Source organism: Eucyclogobius newberryi, unplaced genomic scaffold (assembly GCF_026437365.1).
Source record: "Eucyclogobius newberryi isolate DKJ021-1_F unplaced genomic scaffold, fEucNew1.0.hap1 SCAF_16, whole genome shotgun sequence".
In the NCBI taxonomy this organism is placed as follows: Eukaryota; Metazoa; Chordata; class Actinopteri; order Gobiiformes; family Gobiidae; genus Eucyclogobius; species Eucyclogobius newberryi.
In genome coordinates, this window is record NW_027315790.1 from 8376521 (window position 1) to 8403738 (window position 27218).

Sequence of the window (27218 nt, forward strand, 5' to 3'; positions counted from 1 at the left end):
TTATTACATGAAAACAGTTGGCACAGCTCCTTTAAGTAGGTATCTGGTGATATTTCGGCACTTTTGTGATTCATTTGACAGACATTTCCCAGTTGTCTAATAATTAAACTTTAAACACATGTTTTTTAACAAAATACAGATATACACATTTCACGGCTGCCAGTCTAAAGTCATCACTGAAGTGTATAACTGAAGTCTTGGCCAACAAGGTGAAAGGTTGGCATTTATAGCAGAGCTTTCAGAAATAATGCTGAATACTATGGCTGCTGTAATAGTGCCAGGAGAAGCAGCATGGAAGAATGGAGAATGTGCTGATGTAACAGTGAGAAGAAGGCAATTTCCACTCTGGAGAAGGAGAGCATTTTCAAGACTACAAAGTGTGCGGAACACAATGAAATAGAACACAACACTGGGTAAATGCTTTGATTTTATTCTTAAAAGGTCAAAAAGGCCACCTTGCATAACAGAGGGGCTTCAAAAATAATTTTAAGCCTGAGTCTTCTCTGCAGTGTCCTTGTCTTGCACACTAGCGTCTGGACTTAATGAAGACTTGGGTTGTGGTACATTCGCACTATAACCCTCGGCACTTTCACCTGTCAGTTTCTGATCTGGCAATAAATGAAGATGAACGCTCCTGGAACTTGTTACATACAGTATGTCTCTGTGTACTCAGAGCGCAGGTCTGCATCATGCTGTGGGAAATGTGTGGGTTTTGTAAGAAATAACTGAACAGAAAATCCACAAACATCTTTGGTCAGGGATTGGACCCACAAATTGGCAATGGAAAACAATTCCACCTTTGCAGTTTGGCATTACACATGAAGACATAGACCTGATGTGACTGAACTCTAACAAATGCATATTTTCAATGTATTTTGAATAAAAAAAAACAGAAAAAGATGAGTTAAAATGAGATGTGTGTTATGGGTAGAACATTCCAAATAAAGCTATACCATCACATGGTGTACTTTGAATAATTTGATTTTTTTACATAAACACCATTTGTATGGTTATTGTCCTTAAAACGTGCTTGTTTTAGAACTTAAAATCTAATATTTACTGATAGCAAACATTTTGTATCTGTGAGGCGATTCCTCATCAGGGATTGTGATAGCACTCCATCTACAGGAAGCAGAAGGATTTATGGGGGGAAATAAACAGAAGCTAGCTTGCCCCGACATGCTAACGTTAGCATGCAGTTATAATGAGGGCAAATAGGACGATTTATGGACTTAAAAAGAACACAGCAGACGTCCGGATCTGTACCTATGATGTCACACATCTGGAGAGTTTGGAACTGAGAGTTTTCTGAGACTCTGAGGGAGAAGGACTTACCAAACAGGATTCATCAAACTAGCTTGAATGAAGATAAATACAAATAGAGGTTTGTTGATGAGGAAACAATATAACGATTAAAAACTGTGATTACATATAACACCCATAAACCTGGACAGCATATCTACATTTTCACAGCAAATTGCACCATACAATTCTCACGTATCTTCACCCTCAATTAAAAAAAAAAAAAAATACGGGTAGTGTAAAATGTTATTAGTACAACCCTTTCATTGGAGGTCATTTGTAAGGTCAGGCTTGATGCAGTGTTCTTTTAAATGTGATGTGTTCTTTTTCTTCTGCCCATCAAGGCTACACCTGCGACATTTGCGATGTGTTTCATCTCTTATGCATGAACATGTGTTTCTGTGGCTATTTATGTATGTAAAGAACAGATCAATCCTTAGGAAATGTGAAGAGTAGTCTGCATTAAAGTGATTTAACCAGACGTACATATGGCATCCCCCAGAGATAGATATATAAATGTTAATGCTTCGGCTTGAAATGAATGTGTCAGATGATGAATAGCACAATTGCTCAATAGACCAGGGGCGTAAAATAAAAATAAATGCAACTTTGAAGGTAAAACTTGATTGAAAAAGTTTTGTCATCTTGTACACAGACTTTTGAATCCTTTTATTTGAGATGACTGGACAATTTTGGTGATAAACCTTAATTTAATGTGTTAACATTTATATTGGGATTTAAAGCACCCAAAACTGTTCGAGAACTGGTTGAGAACTGGTTGAGAACTTGGTTCTTGTGAGAGTGTCTTAGGGCGCGGTCAGGGTTTTTAGTCTGGCGCATGCCATCACGTCATAATGTCATCACTGGGTCGTACTCAATTTGGAGTTCTGTCAAAAAGGGAGCAGTATAACAGCGTGTTTGAGAGAAACTAGCTTTTTATAAACATTTAATAAAATCTGGAGCTGTGACTTTGACTGAACACATTGATGAACACGGAGATGATGAACACGGAGATGAACACGGAGATGAACACGGAGGTGAACACGGAGGTGAACACGGAGGTGAACACGGAGGTGAACACAGGGAAGAACACAGAAGTGAACACGGAGATGAACATAGATGAACACGGAGGTGTACACAGAGATGAACATAGATGAACACGGAGGTGTACACAGGGAAGAACACAGAGGTGAACACGGAGATGAACACGGAGATGAACAGAGATGAACACGGAGGTGAACACAGGGAAGAACACAGAGGTGAACACGGAGATGAACACGGAGATGAACACGGAGATGAACACGGAGATGAACAGAGATGAACACGGAGGTAAACACAGGGAAGAACACAGAGGTGAACACAGAGGTAAACACGGAGATGAACACAGAGATGAACATAGATGGACACGGAGGTGAACACAGGGAAGAACACAGAGGTGAACACAGAGGTAAACACGGAGATGAACACAGAGATGAACATAGATGGACACGGAGGTGAACACAGGGAAGAACACAGAGGTGAACACAGAGGTGAACACGGAGATGAACACAGAGATGAACATAGATGGACACGGAGGTGAACACAGGGAAGAACACAGAGGTGAACACAGGTGAACAGAGATGAACACAGAGGTGAACACAGGGAAGAATGGCAGGTCATGTGAATGTTTGCCTTAGATGTGGACTTTTCTTTTTGTAAATGAGCACATTGTGTGTTGTATTTGTGACAAAAATGAGACCACTGTGTGCTGTTTTCATCTAATAATACAGTATTTTATGTCTCATCAACCCAGAAATAAGATCTTAAAGCAGTGCTCTGCTGCTCTGCTGCTCGTCAATATCATCGATGTGCCAAAGGGTTCGTGAGAGCGAGCGACCAGATATACACATGGAAAAAAACACTTTCAGTTTTGGACAAACTAATCTGTTTTAATGATGTAGGATAACAAAATGTATTGGAATGTCATGTTTACAATGACCCTAAAATAAAAATACAATGGTCCAAAGAATACTTCACCCTTTCAGCCACAGCAGGTGCCTTTGGTTCATAAGTTTTGTTAACAACTCAACTCAATTACGCAATATGTAATGAATTGATGTTTATCGATGCGTGTATTGTAGAGGTCCATCATGATGTATTGTGTATCGATATTTTGAGTACAACCCTGATGTTGTTAGTTGTAAATCTGGTTTGACAGCACATGTACATCTCTACTGACAAAGCATCTCTACTTTGCCGCAAGCGCACCAGAGCAAGTGCAAACATGGCCTTAATGTTCTCTGAATGCTGCTTTCTCCCATCAATCCTCCATCTCCGTATGCTCCTGACAAACCCTGTTCAAGGCTTAGGAATAAACAATATTAGATTCACTTGATCAATCCATAACATATTGGCAGAATGATACTACGAAACAATTGCTTTGCACGTTTGCTTTAGTTCCTGTAATGAAGCTTATATAATGTTCACCGTGCAGTGACTGGAAGAATATATTTCCACCGTAAAATCAGTATCTGGAGACTTTTTCCTGCCTGCTATTTGTTCCCATCATTGTTTGTATGACCTTGGAGAGCGTGGATACTGTCAGTCAATGCACCTGCTTCATTGTGCATCTTAAGTGCAGAGTTTCATTTCAGTAAAACTCTCATTCCCCGGTGTCCTCCCCGGCTTTTGAGACGCTTCACTTGTTATTAATGGCTTATGAACAAGCGGCATTGGGACCGCCGCGGCGACGAGCGAAGGGTTTATGAACTGCACACGCTTCGTAAGTACACTTGTCAAGTCTGTCCACGATGAATGTGTGTCAAAGGCCATCTGCAACGTCTCAGAGAACATTCAAAAACCTTGTCCAGATGAATTCCTTTGAAATAGTTTTTTTTGGTTATGAATGAGTGAGTGATTACATTTACAGTAACACTTTAAGGAAATGTCTCTGAGCTTATGCCAAACATAATATCAATTGAAGTAAGTAACTGCAACCAATTCACTCATTTCCTTATAATTTAAGGTGGAATCTTAAAGAGTATGATCCACAATACAGAATCGGCTGTAAAGTGAATACATTATTAGATTTGATTTAAAGCGGTTCTTGCAGAATACAAAAAAAAAACTTTTAAATGCTCTTTTGAGCTGATATATTTGAGATGTTTGAATATGATTATTGTATTCCATAACTTGACAAACAGAAACACTCAACTTTTCCTTGCTGTTTGGATACATTGCACTTTAACAGTATAAATTCCTCTTACGTTTGGCTTTATTCATTTATTGAGCAAGTTTGGTAAGAAATTGGAAATTGTATGTACAGTTTGTAAAGTTATTGCATATATTATGTAATTCCAAAACAGTTGGTAATAAAGTGAACAACATGAAGTTATGAGGTTATTAAAAGGATATCGAAGCAGCGGAATTATTCTTCTCTATTGATTTCTTTCTGATCATGATCTCTCTGATTTGATCGACTTATTCCTCATTTATTCGCAGTTTGGTACAGTGCCTTTGCGATGGGAGTTTTTTATGCATTGTACTATTTTAAACTTCCATTCTACCATCCCTCCGCCGGATCTCGTGTTTGCAGTCTCTTTACTTCCCTTGTATCTCCGCCCCCTCTCTGTCCTCTCTTACACATTCAAGGGCCTCCTCTTCACCGGGCCCCGCATTGTTCTGTCCTTTCATTTATTTCTGCCCTGTCTTGGATGAATGCTCAGAGTGAGAGCCCCTGATTCCGCCCGTGCTCTATCACATTGTATTTATGATGTAGCAGCAGTACAGGCTATTAGTCAGACCGAGAAAAGTGCCCTGGCTTCGGTGGTAGTGCTCTAGTCCATCACCTCGCTCGAGACCCTGCCATGCATCCATCCCACGCCGTTAGCTCGTACATCAGGAGCGCCGACATCAGCCATGTTTCCACTAGTTCACTTTGGGAGAAGATTGGGACAGTTGGAAAGTGTCTCCGCGGTCTTAAATGTACCGTAATTTGCTATTTAAGTTATCCAAAGTGGTCCGGCTTCTTTAGAGCGAGATGATTGGCCAACAGAGAACACAGGTGAAAACGAGATGACCAAAAGCAGATATAAACGGAACATAATCATCTCTCACCAAACGCTGACTTGATCTTTTTATTCACTGCTGTTTTTCCACTGATGCTAACTTATACTATGTTTAGCCCGTGTGGTTAGCAAATCAAAGCTAGCAAAGCATGTTAGCAAAGCACGTTAACAACCACTGTTTCCTGTTCAAGAGACATGAAACAGAGAGAAGGGAAATAAAGACTGTGGATGAACTGAAACACTAATGTGTTTTTGCGAAATGCTGAGAAATCCTCACGATTAAAAAGTATAAATCCGGTACAATTGATTATGTTTTGTGACGTCAGTAGCAAAGCTTTGACACTCTACCAGGACTTGTGCACGGAAACGTACTCTACCATTAAAAGTACTGTTCCAAAGTGTACCAAGGCAAGTTGGTCTGGGGGATGAGAGCCGGTCCAAACGTGGCTATACTTATCCGTCTCCATTAAGCTATGTTAGTGACGCAATCAGACCAGGTTACAAGTCAGATTGGTGTATTCAAATTCAGCCATTTTTAGATTGATCGATTGATACAAATCAAAGAACAGCATCTCCAGAAGAAAAGCCTCATAGTGCGCTTTTAAGAACCTGCCATCTCGCACACTCTTGACAAAATGTCCTGACTTTGAAAACAACCCACAATCGCTACAAACAATGTAATTAGCGCACTCCAGCCTGTACTCCACTGATGCTAGCCACTCGATGCTAGCCACTCTTAGACGCCTCATATGAAAAGCCTCTCCTTAAGGTTTTTTTTACCTAAATTATGCTTTGTTGTTCGATGTTACACAAGTGATTATTTTCATCTCTGTCCTTTCGCCATTGAGCCGTGCGTTTGAGAGAAAACATCTTCTCCGAAGCTTTATGATTGCCACTGCTGCGTTTACTGCTAGATTGTGGAAGATTTCTCTGTGAAGTAAGATATAATAAAGGCGGACATGGTGTTCGAATCATTGTACCGCAAAGTGGAAGTGTTGCTCATATGAAACGTATATGGATGACTTTGACAACGTGAAATTTGGGCCTGAAGATATTTACTTTATTTATTTAATCAGACGCTTGCTAGAACACTTCAAATGAAGAGGCAATTTAGGATGTATATTAAAACTGCACTCGCTTATTTGGTGTTGAAACTATAATTACTAAAGTTTTTTTTATGAACAAATTATGCATTTGAAGTTTTAAAAAGAGTGTTACTGGCGAGTTGATAGTTTGCATTTTAGTCTTTCCAGATATTTGTCCAAATGTTGTGAAACGCTTTAAGGCGACACACTGCAGACGACCAGGACAAAATCTTGAATTAATTGTTTTCCAAGTTTTTCATAATGTGATGTAAAAATAAGGTATGTCAAGTGTAAAAATGAACAAATTGTCACATATTTGAGACTTTGAAATCTGAAATCTGAAAATGGATAGAGCCAGGACTAAATGTTTTGCTTAATTTTTTTGACATGATCAATTACAGAGTTTTTATATTTAATTTAATATTTCAGTAAATATTACTGACAATGGTGTAAAAACATCAAAATGTCCCTATTTTTTGTAATTCAAACTTAATTAAATCATGATTAGAATTACATTTTAACAAATTATTCAGAACAAAGCATCTACATTTTATCAAGCCCAAGATTATAAAGTTTGGTGTGTGTGTGTAGGGGCAAATTTAAGGGCGAAAACAACCTTTGAATTTACAGTGTTCAGGAGGAATCCATACATGCAAAAGTATTCAATTAAATATTCAAATTGCCGATTGGATAATGTTATTTTCATATGTTGAAAGAACACAAAAATGTGTAGAAATGGCAAAAAAGCTGTTTCCGTCTGGCAGCCAATAATATGCTGATTAATTTCAAATATGTATGTTTACAACTACATAATAAATGGTGCGTTTTTTGCATTTTGACAGTATGTTTTATTTATCATTGCTGGAGCAGTTATTTTAAAACAATATGTAGAAGTTTCTAAAAGCGATGCAGGTCTCTAGAGGGTCTCAGTGAATATTAGTTTATAAAAATGCAGTAGTGTGATTTACTTCACCTTCATCCTCATAATTTGTCTTTCTTTCCTGTCGAGTGGGAAGTCTCTGAGACAATATTTAGCCCCAAGCTGCATTAATGACACTCAAAAAAACAAACCCCTTTGTGCCCCGTCCTCCGCCGTTCACTGATTGGCTGCCTGACACGAGATCGCTAAACTATACAAGAAATATTAGAGAATTCGACATTTCTCTGGTAATTCTAAACAGTTTTGGGATCAAGTACATCTGGGAAAAATATTTGGATTGCTAATTATACCGAACTTGGCCGCGATATATGTGAGAAACACCGGTGTGTTGGACCAATCACAGTGTCTCATAGTGGTTTGGGCAAATCCAAAGGTGAAGCATCCAAACGAACCACAGCAAACACGGCGTCACATCCTTCCGAGCCGCACGATAGCACAGGTTTTTCACTCACCTAGCATTAGCCCACAGAAAACGGCTGTCAAAACTTCCAAAAACACAGCCCTTCTGTCGGGAAAAGTTCTGTAGTTTAAAAGAATAGTGTGTCAGAAGTGAAACAAAGAGCTCGCAGACGGACGGACAAGCCCTACACAGATAGCATTGTGGGAAGACAAAAAACAACAGCATCCCGGTCTTGTTTGGCAAATTACCTTTCGTAGCTTTCAAAGTGGAGTCTAGATTTATTTATTTCCTCTCTTTGTTCCAGCGTGAGGAACTTGTCAGCGCAGACAGGGGCTCGCTGAAGACATCTGGGGCCGAGCGCTCAGGTGCAGCAGGGCCTAGGCATTGTTTCAGATAAGCTTGTGGACTGTGACGGCTGCGTTTCACTATCAGGACGTTTGGATTAAAAAAAAAAAAAGTTCAGAGTTTCTGTTGCCTTTTTGGTTCAAGGTTTTTATGTCATTGTCATAGAAAACAGAACCATTTTGAATAGAGTTGTCACAATACTAAAATGTGGATACTAAGGAAATAACTCACTACCAATTTCTATAATATATGTCGATTTTTTATTTGTCCAGGTGGTAGATCTGGGCAGTATATATACTGCCCAGATCTTAAATATCTAAAATATATATAAATCACAGTTTAGATTCCTCATATTGATCAATTAGCATGGACATAGAACTTCTGAGCATTAGTTTTGTGGCACACTCTGAAATATTAAAGCCAAAGGAACAACATGGAAACAAGTGCATATTAATAGTGCATATTAATTAACATGATCCCATGTACATATGCCATTTTTAGCCGTAGACGCTCGTTTCCATCTGTAGTCTCATGGCAGGTCGATGTGAGGACAAACAAGCTGAGAAACAAAACAAAGTACATGGTACGAGTCAGGTTTGTGGAGATGAAAGCCCGCTCACACGTTTTTTTATGGGCTAAAATGTTACGTAGTGGGGCTTTGCAGGTGAATAGGAAGATATCCATTTGATATTTGGATTGCTAATATCAAATGCCAACATGACAGGATGTTTTCATCCTGTTATGTTTTCATAAAAATAAGGCATTTATCTGAAAACATTGGAAAAAATGTCACATATTTGGCCCTCATAAAACAGAAATGTACAGTTGTTAGTTTTGCACATTTTGTATGACCAGTATTGGAATTCCAACTGCAAATCGGTCTGTTTTAGTTCACGAAAACCTTGAAACATTTGACCGTATTCTTAGGGGACATTGTCTTTTTCTGGCTGCTCTTAAAGTGCTCTCTGATTGGGCCGTTCCATCTCTCCACAGGACTGATCGCGGCAGATAGAGACGCCGCAGTGGACAAAGGAGGGGTCACCTTCATAACAAAATGACCCCCGCTATTATCGGGCCCCGGTCCCCCCACTGTTATGAAGTGACCTGTGGCCTGTGTGTCATTTCCACACTACAGGCTAATAGTACAAAATAGCACTTTGTCTTTCTGGGTGTGTGAGGCCACACTGACTTTACCATTAGCCGGCTCACACCATCACTCCTTTAATGGGTTTTTTAAGAGATAAGTTAAGATAGCTTTATTGATACAAATCTTTTTTTTTAGTATTTGTTGTGCATTTGCAGTTGTTGAAATGTAAGCCAGGGATCATTGTGCTATAAAGCATTAATATGCACTAGTTATGTGTTTATTAAGCATTCACAAAGCATCTTCCACCATTTATCACTTTTTTTTTCCCTTTTTTTTAGAGCAGCTTAACGATGCATTACATGGTTTATTAACACAAACATATGTTTTTGGCCAATGGATTTTGACAGGTATTATAAGCCATCTACAAATGCTTAAAAACCCTTCTGTAGTTTGCTCAAATTAATTTTCAAGTTTTCATATAAAAATAGTATTTGGGAAGAATAGAAAAAGCCAATAAAATTAATGGATTTTGGATTTTATATATTATTTGAGTAAACTGAAAGTTTGTGTCAAACGTACATAAATCAGGCTTAGAATCGGCTTTCAGCAATTCCTTCTGGAATCTGCAATTCCATCAACATTTGGGCTGTCACTATAGATTATTTTAGTAGTGGATGTAATCCCTCATGTGTCCAGTGTGTTGCATTACAGAAAAAGATTCAGTTGTATCATCTGGACACTGACATCCAAGAGTCATTCTCAATCTGCGGCTCTAGTCTGAGAACTCAAGTGGAGAATGACTCTTGGCTGAAAGTCAAAACGTCTTGTTTTTCTAAAACAGTGTCCAGATGATACAATGATGATACATGATGTCTTGGTGTGAGAAAAATTCACTAAGCACCAATAAAACAGTTTTAGGTGCAGATTGGACGGTTTTGTAGTTTCTAAATGAAAGTTTATGAGTCAAAAAATAATAAAGTGTGTGCCCTACGCTGAAGCTCGTTCATCTGTCCGTTCGTCATTCAATTTAACCAAACTTTTCTTTTGTCTCTTGGTCTTGTTGTGACAGCAGGCTGCACGTTCGACGAGGACTCTGACCCGGGCCTGTGCGAGTACAGACAGGGCCAGGAGGACGATTTTGACTGGCAGCTGATCCGCACCTACAACTGGCCTCACCCGACGCCCGACTTGCTGCAAGGTACCATGCCAATTCTCTCTGGATTTGACACGCAAAAGCTATTTGTCGCATCTTTGTTGAGTTAATATATCACTCACTGAAGCATTTTTAATCACATTTTGAATAATAGGACTTTGTTTCATTGACCTTGGATGCTGAGTTTGTTTGACATGGGCCCAATGACAGGACACAATTCATTTTATTTTGACCCAATATTTAGTGTATTTTTGGGGAAATAAAGCTGCTTTTATGTATAGTAATTAGAGCTGGGCATTATTGACAAAAAGGAATATCTATATGTATATTTTTGGACTATTCCGATAACGATAGTCAGGTGATAAAATGTCAATCCAACAGAAACGTCTTTAAACATATTAGATTAAATTTAACTATCAGGTAAATGTGAGATATCTGTAAAATGAATCACAAAAGTGCAGAAATATCACATTATACTAACTTTTTCATTTCAATTTTTAATCAGCCCTTTTCCTAGCGTTTTTTTCATACAACAGATGCACTTAATATTACAATTTAGCATATCTATCATATTGGATATACCGTCCACACATGAGTGCAATGATTCCTAGGATTTTGATTAACAAAGGCATCTATGCATTATTATTAGTCCTTTCCATAGAGTAGCGTAGAGTAAAGCCACGGTTCGAATGGCCTTTTCAACCACAAGGTCAATCTCAACAATTAAAACAAAAAGTCCACTTTCCCCTTAGCGTTTCCTACTTTTTCTGTAATGCATTGGGTTTGGATAATGTCAGATACATTATAAATAGGAACTATCTTACTTTGGGTCCTGACGTGCGTGTGATGTGTCGATAAACAGGAATCAGCTCTTGCTAACGTGTGCTAGCTTGGTTTTGCTAAGACTGTCGGCTTGGCTCATAATTTACCATCACAGGACTCATCAGCGTTTGGTGAGAGATGATTTTTTTCTATTTATATCTGCTTTATGCTGCCTCGATTTCACCTGAGTCTGTGTACTCTCGTAAATAGTCATCTCGGGCTCAAGAGTTCCAGGAGCCAAAGACAACCAGACCACTTTGGAAGTTAGACCTGGCAGTGGGTTAGGGTTGTCCACTTAAATCAGTCGGTTCACTTCAGACAGGGCACACTTTTGGACTGCACCAATCAAGCCTTAAGAACAGTGTACTTTTATATTATCGAAGGCCTGAAAACTCTGAAAAGTTCAGAATGAGAAAAAGGTTTATTGCCATTGTCTCTGACAAAAAAATCACAAACTAAGAACTTGCTTCTGCGATAATATGCAACATAAAACAACAATCATAATAGTAAGTATATGAAATAAGCCATGCATAAAAATAAGGATTTTCTAAATCAAATGTAAAATAGACATAGACTAGATACTTTGACTGAGGCCCCAAGTGACTGGGATAGGCTCCAGTCCCCCGTGACCCCTACAAGGGAACAAGTGGTAGAAAATTAAAGACTACTAATGATCGAGAAAAAATAAATACATTTGTAATGCTGTCACATGTTATGACTGTGTCACGAATCACGACAATCAGAATAGATCCAGTCGGCATCTGAACGGCCACTAACAGACCTCTGCAAGTCCATTGGTTTGAATGTAGAAGAGCAGTTCTCTCCCACTGTTCCACAACAACGAGAGCAAACACCAAATACAGACACAAAGACACGGAGGAGCGTAAAGGCAGTCAAGTGATACACGCTGCTGCTACTGTTAAAATACACATAATTTTACCATCTTTTCTATTCAAACAATGGGGAGTTTTCACCCACAGCAAACCACAACACAGTTCTGTCGACTGTATTTTTTACTGAAAAAAAGAAAAAATCTAAACATTAAACAGACATTTTTTAACTATAATTGTATTTATAAAGCACCTTTCATACTTCAGTTGAGTTCAAGGTGCTTTCCAAAGGCACAAAATACAACAATTCAACATGTATTAGATGATATAAAATGTATGATTAGTAAAATGTGATAGTAATAGGTTTTGTAAGTAGTTTCAAAACAGTGGCGAAAGCTGGCTTCTCTGATGGGTGAAGGCAGATCGGTCCAAAAAAGTCATGAATTATGAAAACACCAATCGTTTTCCCTCTGTTCTTTGGGAATTCCAGTCTGTTTTAATGGTGTTTTATCATGTTATTAATATCGGCGGGAGTCGGCCGTGGAGAGCTGTACCGGTCATTGATTAATTTAAATGTGTTCCGAAAACCACTGGGAGTAAGTATAAGGACGGTGAAGTTGGAGTGATGCGGCTGAATTCTGAGCAAGCTGCAGTGTGTAGGTGGTTTTCTGTGGGTTTGAAACGCAGCGTACAAGAACATTTTATCAACAGATTGAATTATTTCTGTATGCGCACCACACCACACCGGTTACGCATTTAAATCGTCGTCTTATTTCGGATTACACACAGCTGCATGTTCTGTACAGTCCAGCTAAGCTGTAAGTGACTAATTATTAGCATATAGAGCTATGTAGTTCAAAAGGGTCGAATTAGAAAAGGGCTGACACCAAGGACTTAAGACTTATGCAAATTTTGGCTCCAGCGCGACAAATCCCTAGCAGAGTGCAGCTGTGCAGTCTAAAAGCGACACAGCGTGATCAGAACATATCCATCTGAGGCCATCATCTTGCCTTTAATCGACCTTTTCCCAATATGATGAAAAAGAGATAAAAAAGTTGAGGGTTTGTATGCGGTACTAGCTGGGCCCCCTGAGGAACCCCAGCGAGCATGATCAGCAGTGACCCGTAGCGGACTGCAGTAATCCTGGGGAGATGGCGAGCTCAGGCGCCTCACCCCTCCAGGGACGGAGCCGTGCCTGCAACAGCGGAACTGGAGCTGGATATTTCCGCCAATGAATTAGGAAGTCCCGCGTGTCCGCTGGTGCTTCATCGAAATGGATGGTTTTACAAATGGTTTAGCCAAGCAAGTGTGTCGCAGAGCAGAAAGAAAAAAAGTGAAAAAAAAATATATAATTCATAACAGAGCCAAGATTGTACGGTTTAAAACATAACAGGCATTATGGCTGTAGATTTGACTCCATAATGTTTTTGTAACGTTTTATTTTATTGATCTATATATTCATTATTCATTATTTATAAATAATGTATTTAATATTTATTTATTATGTATTTATTTATTTATTTTATTCATATTTATTTAAATATTTCTTTGGCCCATGGGCTTTATTGGACAGGTCAGTGTTAATGTTTGTCACTCATCTGGTATTTGTTCAATCCCAAATTGTAAAAAGTGCCAAAATGTCTCAATGTTGTGTCACAGCTCACTTATTTGTGTGCACTGAAACAAATCTGAACTATAATTTGAGTAAAATTGGCAAGTTAGGATTCATTTTGTTTTTAGGACTTGATTTCAAAGTTCTGGCAGTTATTCTGGAGTTATTTTTGTTCGAGTGACACTACATTTCCGTAGAGGATCATTTCAGTGAACGTTTTCTCTAATAGAATTCTAAATATTCAGTCAAATATACAGAATTTATTAAATCTTTTATTCATGTAGCATTTCCTTTCTACAGTACATGTCTGATGAATACTTCACTGGTTAAATTGAATTATCAATATATTTCATTTATTTAACTTTATTTTTTACCAAACATCAACCCCTAAAAAACACAATACTTTATTTAACTTTTATTTGTTGCTTCTTATTCTCCTTTACGCCTTGTTTTTGTATGTGCAAAATTGGTTGAAATTCAGGTATAGTTAATTTTGTCCAAAAAATCATCTACAAAAAACAAATAACAGCGTTTCAAAAAAATGAAATCTAGGTTGAGTTATTGAGGCTGAGCAAAATAATATGTCTGTTTGCTGTAACCCGACCGACCCGGTTTAAAACTAGCCGACTGAATAAAAAATATCAGCATTTTGTTTAAAAAAACGCCAAATTGCTTTATTTTTCAAATATTTCGCCGACTCACCGACCGTTCTTTCCTAAAGCGCTGTGTAGAATAATTTTTATAGCGCTGGTGAACCTATCTTTCAACCCAAGGGACAAACTACGCATTGCGCAACACATATGGGTCTTCATTTTTGGTCCTCCATAAGCTTCTATATTAAACAGACCATGCAGGAGGGAACCTATATTGCCTTCTACATGTTGATTTGGTTCTGTCAGCGCCACTGGCCAGGCCACCGCTCATACCGTTCTATGTCATGGTGTGGTATTATTTAAATTTGACTTACGCTATGCATTCTGGGACATAAACACGCCCAGCAGCGTCATCACAACAAACATGGCGGCGCCCGTGTCCCCCGCATGTTCCCCTTGCTCGCCTTCGCTACCAAAACAAAGGATAACGGCGTACAAAAGGTCGATTGAAATATCTTAAAATCGGTTTGATCGAGACGTTTTCCGTCATTGACTGTTGAAGCCTGACCCCTGGCGGTCACTCTGAGTCAAAAAATGGCAACATTTGGATCTTTTTTTTTGCCTTCAAAGTAAAAAAAATAAGAATTTACCTACCGACCGACCCACTCGAAAAAAGTTGGGTCGGGTTACAGCAAACAGACAATTTATTTGGGGTAGCCTGAATTGACTTTTTTTTTTTTTTAATAGTGTATGGTTGTTGTTTTTCGACCAGATCAAATTCTTATTCTTACTACTCATGTCGAATTTACCCAAGCCGACCTTATTTTACCTTTAAGAAGCAAAGGAAACACGTATGTAAAGTGTCGGCGGAGATTGGATTGGACCACCTGCAGACTCACGACAGACTTGAATAGAAAGGCAGCGTGAGGCCTGGCAGAGTAGTTTATGATTGGAACTGGATGGCATAAATCAAACCAACACACACAAACACACACAAGCCAATTTCAACATCTATTAACATTCAGCGAGGGCGGAATAAAGCGAGTTGTACTTCGCTCAGGGCTGGCGGCGGTAATTCACCAAAGACTTGTTGGATTTGGGGTCAGCTGCAGCGTAAAACCTTTATTTGCCAAGGGGATGTTGTATTGGTGGAATCATGTTCGACGCAAAAGCCAGAGGAAGGTTGGAGCCCAAATATTGGATTGTTTTTTAAATTATAGTCAATGGATAGACAAAAAAACAAAGAAACACAATCTTGGTGATACAAATATTCTAGCAACTAAACTGCCTCTAAAAGGTTACAATTCACGATGTTTGAAACTTGATATGTGGATTTAATTTTATGATTTAAAATTGACAATATTGTTGTGAAGGGGGAGCATATGACATCAATTAAAAGCAAACATCATTAAACCATGTCCAATTTTGAATTGAAATACCAGTACCTACATTTTCGGAAATAAAAAATCTACCATGTTCACAGAAACTAGTGGCGTAATGCAAAAAAAGGTTTTACATTTAGAGAATTTTATTGTGTATGTGTGTGCTCATGTTGCTAGGTAATTTTGAAAGTTATTAAAAACACATGAATTGATTCAGATGTTTTATATGTAGACCTTTTAGATATTTTTATATTTCCAAACAGTATATATATATATATATATATATATATATATAGTATGTATTATCCCCTCATTGGACACCTTTGTATTGTACATGTTTTATTAACTGTGTTCCAAAGGTCAGGCTTTAATCTGGGGATTTAATTTACCTCGAGACCTGGCTCATCTTGGGATACGTTAAGAAAAAAGGGACTGCTTTTTTTTGAGACAGAAAAGACATGCTAAAATGTATGTAGACTATTTTATTTTATTCAGATTTTACATTGTTCTGACAAAAAACCCACTGATGTAAAAAAAAAAAAAGGCTCTCCCCTTATCTTATTATATCACAGCATGGAAGTATCACTTATCGACCACAGTGGGACGAGGAAAAAACACTCAAGAAAACAGTATATGCATAGGTAAGGGAAGTGAAGGGAAGGGAAAAAACGTCCCAGCTTTGTGAGTCACCATAGCAACTCCTTTTTTATACAATAATAAAGTGGAAATAGCTAAACGTATTACCATTTAATACTTATGAAAATAGTCAGGAATGTATTAGTGCCATGCAGGCTTTATTGGTCACTTCAGGGCACAACATCCAGAGTAAACAAAGCTAATTCCTGTATTAGGCTAATAAGGCAAACTTATTAACAAACAGTTGCCCTGCAGACCTCACATTAGCATGCATTAAAGTCTGCTAGAATGAGCTTATCTGCAGTGGTCCTTATTTAAAAGAGTCTTACAGGAGGAGCCTCCGGCCAAAGTGGAACTGCAGTATTTTAATTTAAAAATAAATTTGGAATATAATTTTTTTTTTTAAAGTGGGACTATGCTGTGTAACTTGAAGTATTATGTTTAATTCATAATAGGCCTATAAGCAAAGCAAAGCAAAGATGAACAAAGGAAATTAGCTATAGACTCTGGATAATCGGATACTAATATAGCAGAATCAACATTAAAGGCAGCTTCATATTTCTTAAGGAGCAATAAGTTTGATCTGGGAGAACAAAGATACGTTCTGCAGTTCTTTTAGCTCGTTCTGGACTCGTCGGCCGAGCAGAATCTTGTTCAGAGGTCTGCGCTGTGATTGATTGGATTTTCAAAGTCAGTATACTTCTCTTTTGTGAACTTTAAACAATTAGCAAAACTGCGCTGCCACTAAGCTGTTATCTCCATAGTAACAACCAAGAAACAGCAGTTTTGTGTCCAAAAGCCTTAATTTTAACCAAATGAACGGTACCTAAAGCTAATCCTAATTGTGGAATAATATGTAAAAAAAAAATTTTGAAATCAAATAAAAAACTAGGCTCCGCCCCTGCAACCAAATGCCAAACTTTTAGGGAGCACCATGAAATGCCCAAGTCCAAAACACGTAACTTTCCTGGTGGAGGGTCCCACACCTGCTTGTCTCCATGGAGATACTATTGTAATGAAAGAGAAGAGAGACACGCACATCCATCCTGGAGACATAGTTGCAGTTCAGAAGAGAAATGATCTACACAACTCGATTAGCTCCAAAGAGAATGAAGAGGATGTTATTGTCATGGCCTAGAATGTTCCAGGGTTTTGTGTGTGTGCCAGATGCCCTTCCTTTTTTTGCCCTTTACAGCACCGTAGAACGAGAAGACGACAGGTTCAACTCACAAATGTCTATTAATATGCAAAAATGTGTGAGATCTGCGCATTCCATCGACGTATTACAGAAATCAACAATTGGACTTCAGTGAATTATGTTTAGAACTCTAAAAGTTTTGAATTTTCAGAGCAGGAAATGAATAACCTTTTTAAATTTATCTTCATTATTAAATCGAATGCCAAGTTTTGTTCCTTGGATCGTTCTTTCTCACTTCCAACTTACTTAACCCTCAATATTCAAATGAAATGAATGAAAACGCCTTGCCTTGATAATTGCGGCAAAGGTTAGCCCGGCTCTACGCTGTCAGTTTACCACAGTGGCCCCAAAGTTAGCGCCGCTCGGTAAAGGTCATACTCGACATGAAGTGTTGAGTTAAATTGTTAAGTCCCCTGTAAACCAGTCTTTAAATACCACAAGCTAATTATGAGATGAGAAGTTACCAGGCTCGTCTACAGCGGCTGTTGGTGAGTTGGTGAAGTGTTGTGGTCATAAAGAGCACCACCAAAGGTCAAGATATTTTTATACGATTAGCATAAAAAGGAATCAGTTGGACAGAGAAATCAGGATAACTTTATGTGATGCGCCTTGATGTTCTATCATGGGGAGGAATTCCAAGAGTGTTACATAATGTAGTTTGTTTCAGCAAATGCTTTTTCTCTCAGACAAAAATAATTAACTATCTACATTTTTATACATTACATAAATAACCATGAAATGCATTGATGTTTGAATTTTCCCAAAACATCTAAATGAGTAGTTTCAGTACACAAAAATCTCTTAGATTCTCCTGGCTGCGACGAACAAGGTTCTCATAAAAAAAATGTACTGATGATCAAGGATTGGACGTTCGTAAAATGGAAAAAAAATACATTCTTACAGAATTTGAAAATTGATACATTTTACAGACTTTGGGCGTTTTCTTTGGGTTTTGTGTGCCATGATTTTCTCTTCTTTGTCTTTATTATTTGCTGAATGTCTACTGTGTTTCTGATTGCATGTCTGTTGTCTCTCTGGTCTTGTTTTTTCATAGTGTTAGTTTGTTGTTTGTATGTGTTGTTAAATAAAAAAATGAACAAATATTATAAATCTATGCAAATTATGATATTTTTAATAATGTGTTTCTACATATTGCAGTGTTTTAGAGAGGATCTGTTTAGCCCCATGTTTATTTCAAATTCTATTATTTGCAAGCCCCCCAAAAAGGGCTAACATCATCCAATTTAATTCCCCCCCTCATGCTACAGGAATGTCATGCATTAGCTTCTACTTTGGTTGTGACAGGTTTAAAGTGCAAACGCTCTTAGTCAGAGTGTAAACTGTCTGCCAGGATTATCTGTAAAGTAAAACGAAATAAAAGATCAGATTATCTTTAAACCTTCAAAACATCAACCCCAAAAACCACCCCTTTTTGGGCAGATTTTTTATTTTTTCTTGCTGTGACGCTAAAGAGACTGCAATTGAGACAACAACTCAGCCTCTGTTACTCATCAACACAGTTTATTGAGTAACAGAGGCGCGCTTTTATTGATTGGAGTCCACCAGCCTGTAGATTACCAACCACATGAAACATTGCAGCTAAAACAGTAGCATCCTACTCAAGCTTTTGGACTTCTGTATTTTTTTTCTTCTTTTTTTTTTCTCACCTCACCTGTCTAACTTTGAATGAGTAGACTTATCAAATTACCCTCTTTTTTTGCACCAATTTCAAGTGCTAGAGATTTTAGTGAAGCAAAATGAACAAAGCCTACGCACTCGGTCTGTGTAATTAGAGCAGTCTTGGGTCGATGGAGGAGATCCTTTTAGAACTGTGGATATCCGGACTGGCTTAGGAGGATCTGAATCAGAATATTTATTGGATAGAAAAATACCTCTTCCTTGTGGTTCATGTACTGTGTGATGGCAATAGCTTTGGAATCATCCTTTTGTCAATATTACCGGTTTGCAGTGTCTGGATTTACAGTACATGGTAAAAATGATAAGCGTGCACCGTAAAAAGTAATAGAAAATCGAAAACGCTTGTGTCAAAGCTGCAACAGAATGTCCACTTGAATCAACATAAAAACTCTGGACAGCGTCACCATAGCCATGTCTTACAAAAATATAGATTGCAAAACTTCGACATTGTAGTAAAAATAGCCAAAATTTGAATGGTATTTTACCGTATTTTCCGGACTACAAGTCACACCTTTTTTCATAGTTTAGGCCTGGGTGCGACTTATACTTACATTTATACTTATACACTTATACTTATACATACACTTATACTCTTATACGACTTATATGTGATACTATTTGTTATTTTCACAGTTGCAACCGCATTTCATACTCCAGTGCAACTTATATATGTATTTTTTTTCTCTATTATGCATTTTTTGGCTGGTCCAACTTATCCTCCGATGCGATTTATAGTCCGGAAAATACGGTAAATAACCTCTTAAGCACTTTTTTCACAAGTTTCCATCTGTAGTGACTTCCAGAGCCACACGGGCCTCCACCAGGGGCCAGTGTGTCAGACCAAAATATAAAACTACACTTGCACAAACAGCCTTCTCCTTTAACGCATTAAAGGAATGGAACAATCTCCTTCTTGAACTAAAAAAGAAAACAAACTATTCAACATTGTCTGTGGAACTTAAAAAGTATCTTTGGAACAATCAAATGTGTCAGCATCAATAATTAAACACGCTCCCCTTTATAATAAGCTTAATGTAGCCCCCTGTTGTTAACCGTTTTATGACAGGTATTACCACATGCGGCGTAAATGTCTCTGGAATATGTAAATATGTACAAATGTATCGTGATATGTGTTTTATGGACTGTTTTAAACTGGTAGGTCATGCATACCCCTTATTTTCATGTAAATGCTTATTGAATGAGACGTTTGGCTGTGTGAGAGTGTGGTTGGGTCAGTTTGTGGACTCTTTGTCTTTAACAAGCTTAATGTCTCTGTACATTGTCCCTTCAAATAAAGATTAAACTAACTAACTAACTAGATCACTTTACCTTCACACGCTTTACCTATATTATGTTATTTTTCAAGTTATAAATTTATACGATTAAATTTGAGTTAAAGATTTCTTTCATAGTCATGGCAAAGTCAATTTTACATTTTAAGTTATTTTAATGACTTTATTTTACCAGCAAGAGCAACGTTTTGTTTCAGCTATTTTTGCTGTTGTATTCAGTGCAAAAAAAATGTTTCCTATGTTTGATCACATTACCAATTAAAACCAGCTCTATTAATGTTACAACGCAGTAGATACAGGGGGAAAGGACAGATAACTTATAGGAAGTTTAAAAAACACTCTCAATAGAAGAACTCTTATAAACAGATGCCAGGGCCAGGTATACGAACTGCAACGGGTCCATGGCTTTGAATATATGAGACATGAGATAATAGATATGATATGTACACCACCAGAGTCCAATTACATCAGAGATCACATCCTCATCCTCTTCTTCGTCTGTGCACTCTTCTGTGCTGTGACTCTCGGCTCTTGGTATCAAAGCTGTAAACAAATAACAGGACATTTAAGAAATGGCTAACTATTTCACATAAAACACTCATTAACTATTTGTTTTTTTCAACACAATGTGAGAGTTTCAATATAAATACCTGAAGTGCTGATAACTCTTGATCTTTGGAAGCAGTCTGAAGAAGGGACTCAGATGCTTCTGCCAGTCCAAGTTCTTGACAAACACTTTGCTATCCGCCGTTCCAACAAGCTGTTGGATATTTAGGTGTGACTCAGGAGAGCTGTTTTCCACTACCTGATGACAAGGGTGACAATGTAAAAAAAATGAGAACAGAAGAAACATATCTTAAGCAGAGTGCAGCACTGAAGTTTTGCCAGGCTAATGTTTACACATTACAGTAGTCAAATAATATAAACTAACCTCAGCGATGTCTTCCAAAGTGTCAACCCTGGTCTTCATGTATGCTCGCTTGATAAGTCCAAAGCCGCAATCAGGGAAGAATTTGGTGTGGCCAGCAATGAGGAAGTGGATGTCCATTGTGTGGTGAAGCTTGGCCCCGGCTGCAGAGGGTTGGACGGAAAGTGTATCTGTAGTAGACAGAGAGAAAGAGAAAGGAGATTAGATTAATACATATGACATTTGATTAAGACGTATATGGCTCTATAATTGCTATTCTGCATTATCACTATTATTAGTACCTGCTGTGCAAAGTCAAAGCTGTAATGCATCCTGATGTCTTTGCTTGCTGGCGGTGAGGGTCCGAAAGACAGCACATTAGATTCTGTTGTAGAGATCTGTGCGTGGCCTGCAGCTTCTGATGTGTTGGAGAAGCTGTTTCCACAGTGATCTGAAGCTTGATGTACAAACTGCAGGCTCACCTGAAAAACAGATGTTGCTTATGGTTAATTATACTCTAATCATTAAAACATGAAATTCACCAAAATAATGTTTTACACTTACCACGCTCCTTAGCAGACTTCACGTAGAGACAGGTCATGTCAGTCAGGGTGTCTTTGCCAATTCTGAAAAGGGGAAAAAAAGGATTAGGGTTAACAGTAATATGGGAATAATACGCTTAACAGATAACAGTTCACATTGTGACGTTAACGGCGTATTTAAGATGCAAAACGCGGAGATATTGGGACATCTGCCATCGGCTAGCGATGCTAGCTAGCTCACTTGAGATAACACGGCTCGTAAAAGCACGCCTTCCCACGCCGAAAAATAACCCGATAACAGCAAAGTTTAGCTTACAACTTAGCTCCGAATAGCTGCGTTTAGCTCCAGGCTGTGGAGCTAACAGCCGGTTTAGCACCATAAAACACACACAAAGCACGACCCACACAACCCACGGGCCAACCCACGCCGAAAAATAACCCTGATAACATGGTGATAACAGCAAGTAGTCACATTAAGCCCGTATTGCAGAGTGCACTGAAGCAACATGTTAGCTTAGCATTAGCTCCACCGGAGCAGACAAGTAAGATTCTAAAGTGATCACGAGACCGCCTTGAAACACAGCGTTAAAGCAATAATTTAGTAGTAAAGTAAAAGTGTACCTGAGTAAACAGTGCCGTTGCAATGTAGTCCAGGAAATGTAAGCTCTGAAGACTGTGCTCTGCAGACGGTCTGGAATAATGAGCACGGAGCACGCAGCTGTAGCCATGCGGATCACAGCTGATTGGTGGAAAATGTAAACAATACGTTGGCTAGAAAAAGGTGACGCCCCCCAGGAGAGCAGGAAAAAGACCCGAAAACTCCACATTTTTAAACAGCTTAATGTATACGTTTAAGACAACCAATAGTGTTATCTGAAGCACACAGGGGCTTATTCATAACTTCAACTAGCACATTCTGCAAAAAAACGATCACACATTTGAAAAAAAAAATCTTTTTTGGGGTTTATCTCAGTTTCACCGAGGCCGACATGTACCGGCATTAAGGCTGCTGCGCCACGTTTGGTTCATCCATTTGATTTTTGACTAAACTTCCATTTTTAAGTCGAGAATTCGATAGATTTCAGTGAATATAAAATGTTATAATAAGTTGTCATAACAAAAAAAATTATGGAGAACCCCTTCAAATAAAAAAACACAACTTATATAGGTGGTTTTCAGTTACTAGAATATGATAATGTCATATTTCCTTATTGATTAGGTAGAATTTCCATCAGAAATAAGTTACATGAATAAAAAACAGACAAACACCAACAACAGCAACCAATCACCAGCAGAGGGAGCAACTCATCAGCAATCCAAATACAGTTACAAATTTGAATATTTACATTATTCCTACAGACTCCAGATCACTAAAAACTACAGCCCTGATTATCTTTAAGCCGCTTCGTAAGGTTGAATTTAAAATGTCCCCATTGAACATGAAAACGATCCAACCTGAGCGCCACAAATCATCACAATTTTCTCCTCAAAGCATTTTTAATATACCTCGCCTTCAGAACCCCGGGCTCACTGACGTTCATTGCCCTTTTGCATGTCAAGTTCATCAATGGCACTTTTGAACCTGCGATTTCACACAGACTCATTTCAAAGAGCATGCAGTTTGCCACAAAGGCCTCCCTCTCTCTTTCCTTTAATTGCAGTTTTTAAACACATCACGTCAGGGTTATAAATGCGATCCCTCTCGTGACCTCGGGTGCTCCACGTTCTGCAAAGTGAACTAAAACCACCCCTGTCAAACTTACCTTCTAAAAACTTGGGACATCGATCATTTGCAAAAAAGCACAAGTTCAAAATGGCCCCTCCAGCCTGCGTCCTTGCTTTGTCCTCATCTCGTCGTCGATTTCGCTCCTGGTTTGGGCTTGACGCTGCGGACTTTGATGAACCAGTTGAAAAGCTAACCAGATTGACTGAGTGACTCTTTGCATTTAAATGGGGCATTAACACAAAGGCGGCACTCTTGGAATTGGTTGGAAAAGTGGCAGTTGGTATGCTTTTCGAGGGTCTGTTGTGGAAGAGATACTGTACGGTGGTCTGGAAAAGTCAAGTGTTTCCCTTCAATTCTTAACACTTCAACAATACCATATTTAATGTTTTATTAGTGTGTGGATACTAAATACATAAATCATATCTGAGTTGACAAATTAATCCTAATTGAATTGAAAGAGGCAATTTGAAGTGGGTAGTAAACTATTTATTTTTGAGACATCGGCCATGGGACAAAATGTTCCCAATTTGTGCCGATGTTTGGGAATAGAGCTTTCACAGCCCAACACATTTTTACCAACTTCAGCTTGGCCAATATGGACATGCCAAACTGAATTCTAAAGCCAAGAACCTCCAAAATTCAGTTGCTGAGTTGACTTTACAATCCATAAAATGACATTTGCTCTCTGCACTATAGGCATTAGCATAGCAAGCATCTGTAGCAAAAGTTAGTTGAGATAGCCAAGGTCAAAGTTCAGGGGTCACGATGCACAGCAGTAGAATCACACTCTGATATCATGATGTTTGACAGGAGTTTAGATGTAATTAAAGTAATTGTAGCATTATTTTTAATCCAGGTATCTCTGAATTAACCAAATAATAAAGACGTGTTTGCTAATTACCCACATTATTGTTGTTGTTCATGCAAAATAATACAATTCAAGTAAAGTTTCATCGGCTGATTAATCGCAATTTCCATTTCCATAATTTCCGAGTCCCTCAACATTGGTATCAGCTCCAAAACATTAATCTTGGTTAGATCTTAATGGCTCTGGTGAAACTTCACTGGAACTTTGCTCATTTATTATGCTCAACCATGGAACCATATGGAATTCTGTCATCCATAAAAATCCAAGAAAAATAAATAAATAAATAAAGCAGACAAACATCAAACAATCCCAACAGTTGAATGGACTCAATACACCACAAACCTCTTCTGGTGGGAGTATGACAAACGCTTGTATCCATAGAGCTGTTCCTCCTCCCTTGCTTTTGCCTGGAATTTTCCACAGTATGGCATTCACCGCATCGCTTCCAACAGCCTGGCACTACAAAAGCTCCCGGCTGTTTGTGTATTCACCTTGGTCTGCTCGATACAGTGACACTCGTCCTTGCTCTCGTCACCTCCTCTCGAGTCCCAATCCACTTTGTTTTAATCAGACGGTGGGGGTGAGATAAGCGCATGACATGAGGCGCACGTGAGATCTCGAGCCTGTCAGAAACACGCTTGAGCGAAGTACTGAACGACGGCGCCCAGGGATTTTTCATTGCAGTTAACTCGTACCTGTCTTGCCATATCCTCATGCGGTTCGTCAATGATAAAACAGCTGAGTTGCATTCTGGGTGATGACAAAGCCACCTGAAAGTCCAATCATCGCAGACTAGAGATGGAACTGGAACACTGGAATTTCCCCATTGTGGGACAAATAAAGGTTCTTATCTTAACCTTAGCGCATTTGCTCAATTATTGTTTTATCATTAGAGTTTGACCAATACGTTGTTGTCATGGCCAATGCTGATGGTTCTGAAGCTCTGCCCATATTTTCAGGTTGATCCGTTGGGCCGATGTTGATTACTTTCCCAAAATTATATTATTTGATTTGACTACAAACTGATCAAAAGTCCTGTTTTACAAGCCAGATTAAACAGTTTAAGACTGACTTTTACCCATTTACAAGTAATGTTGCAATGAATGAATTTATTTGCCTTGGATTGTAAGTGAAATAAACATAAAACTAGTATTACTGAGCAGCATATATTGTCAGAACAACTATTAGTAGCATAAGCATAGTAAATAACAAATGCTACTACTGTGTTGATGGCACATAGCTTACTACATTTCTGAGTTAGAGTTAGCAGGTTAAGGTGAAAACTGGACTGCACTCAACACAGGATTTCTCAAACATGCAGGAATCCAAATATAACCTTGAGTACACTAACGATGAAGAAACACTGTTGTAACATGGTGAAAAGCTCATTAAAGTTGCATGATTTGCATGATATGTCATATTTAAGATAACTAGAACATAAAGGAACATAAACCACAAAATTGCGGTTGTTATTATAGCTTATTCTCTCAGAAAATATAACTGCACTCACACTTTTGCTTATCTCACCATAGGCACAATACAAGATGTTATGCTAATTTGAACGTAACAGAATTCATCATTTGAACAGAAACCAATATGCCACCTGGAAGATAACCGCTTCATTGTAGAAACGTTTTTGTAACTGGTAGAAAAAAATGCCGCCTTGATTTTTGTTTGGCTCCAATGGCACATAAATTCCATTGTGCTGTTTGAGAGGTCCATTATGCAGTTGGAATGACATGATTATGGGGCTTTATCTAATTCCCCATTGTTGTCGCTGAAACTAGATGGCCATGTTAATTACTTAATTGTAGCTTTAGCCGAGGTTTTCAATCCATGTCAAAGGAATCGTGAACATTTCGAATCTGCCATAACAGTGTACATTTAACAATATGCCAATCTCACGGTACAATATTTATTGCAATATTGTGGAGATGCTAACAGATTAGCAGATGTGCTTTTTCCTAAATGTAAAATGCCTTGACAAGACCTTAGTGTGAATCCTTTCTGTTTTAAGGATTCTCTCATTTTCACTTTACTTGGTGCGATGTTACCTGTTGTTTTACACCAATCAAGCTGCAGTTTGTGAAGAAAAGTTGAAAAATCTGTTGAAAATGACAGAAAGTAGAGCACAGTTCGAAGCCATATGGACAACATCACATTAGGGAGACTCATCTTTTCATCCAAAGGCACAAGAAATAAATGTTTCTGACATTTTAAATATTAATTCAAATAAATAAATATATTTTCAAATATTTCTATTTGTCAAATTGTAATTCATGTGTTTTGACCCATTGCATGACATGGTAGCTAGGCAACAGTTATGAAATTCCCTTGTGTGATGTCATGATATACAATTAGGAAGTAAAATTATAAAAAAAGAAAAAAAGAAATCAGTTAAAAATATGTTTCTCACAATCTTAAATATGTATGTATGTATCTTATGTTTTAATGAAATGAGTCCAACCTGTCATAGGCACTTAAAACATTACAGTCTTCATGCTGTTTCTCCTTAAAATGGTACACAGGATCTATGTTGTTCCCTCTGTTATTTTGTATCTATTGCCCCCTGTCACGTTCAATTATTGGCATGGCTTGGCAATATAAATGAAGGTGCCTATTTTGTGTGGTGCATCTATGGGGGATTACGCTCTCACAGCAGTAGGAATGATAATAATGTCACTCTCTCTCAGCAATTACCTTGTCGCTAATGACGACACAGTAAAAAGAAAAAGTGTGGAGTGTTAGCAATGT

General features: G+C 38.2%; 1 protein-coding gene across 5 annotated transcripts in view; it reads left to right on the forward strand.

The window, feature by feature from the left end:
* The window catches only part of LOC140361637 (receptor-type tyrosine-protein phosphatase U-like), a 422151-nt gene that overhangs the window by 98504 nt on the left and 296429 nt on the right, over window positions 1–27218 (forward strand). For all 5 annotated transcript variants that reach the window (XM_072447383.1, XM_072447385.1, XM_072447384.1 and 2 more), the window contains exon 2: window positions 10275–10403. In XM_072447383.1, coding sequence (XP_072303484.1) covers window positions 10275–10403 — 129 coding nt within the window. The remainder of the gene's footprint in view (window positions 1–10274; window positions 10404–27218) is intronic.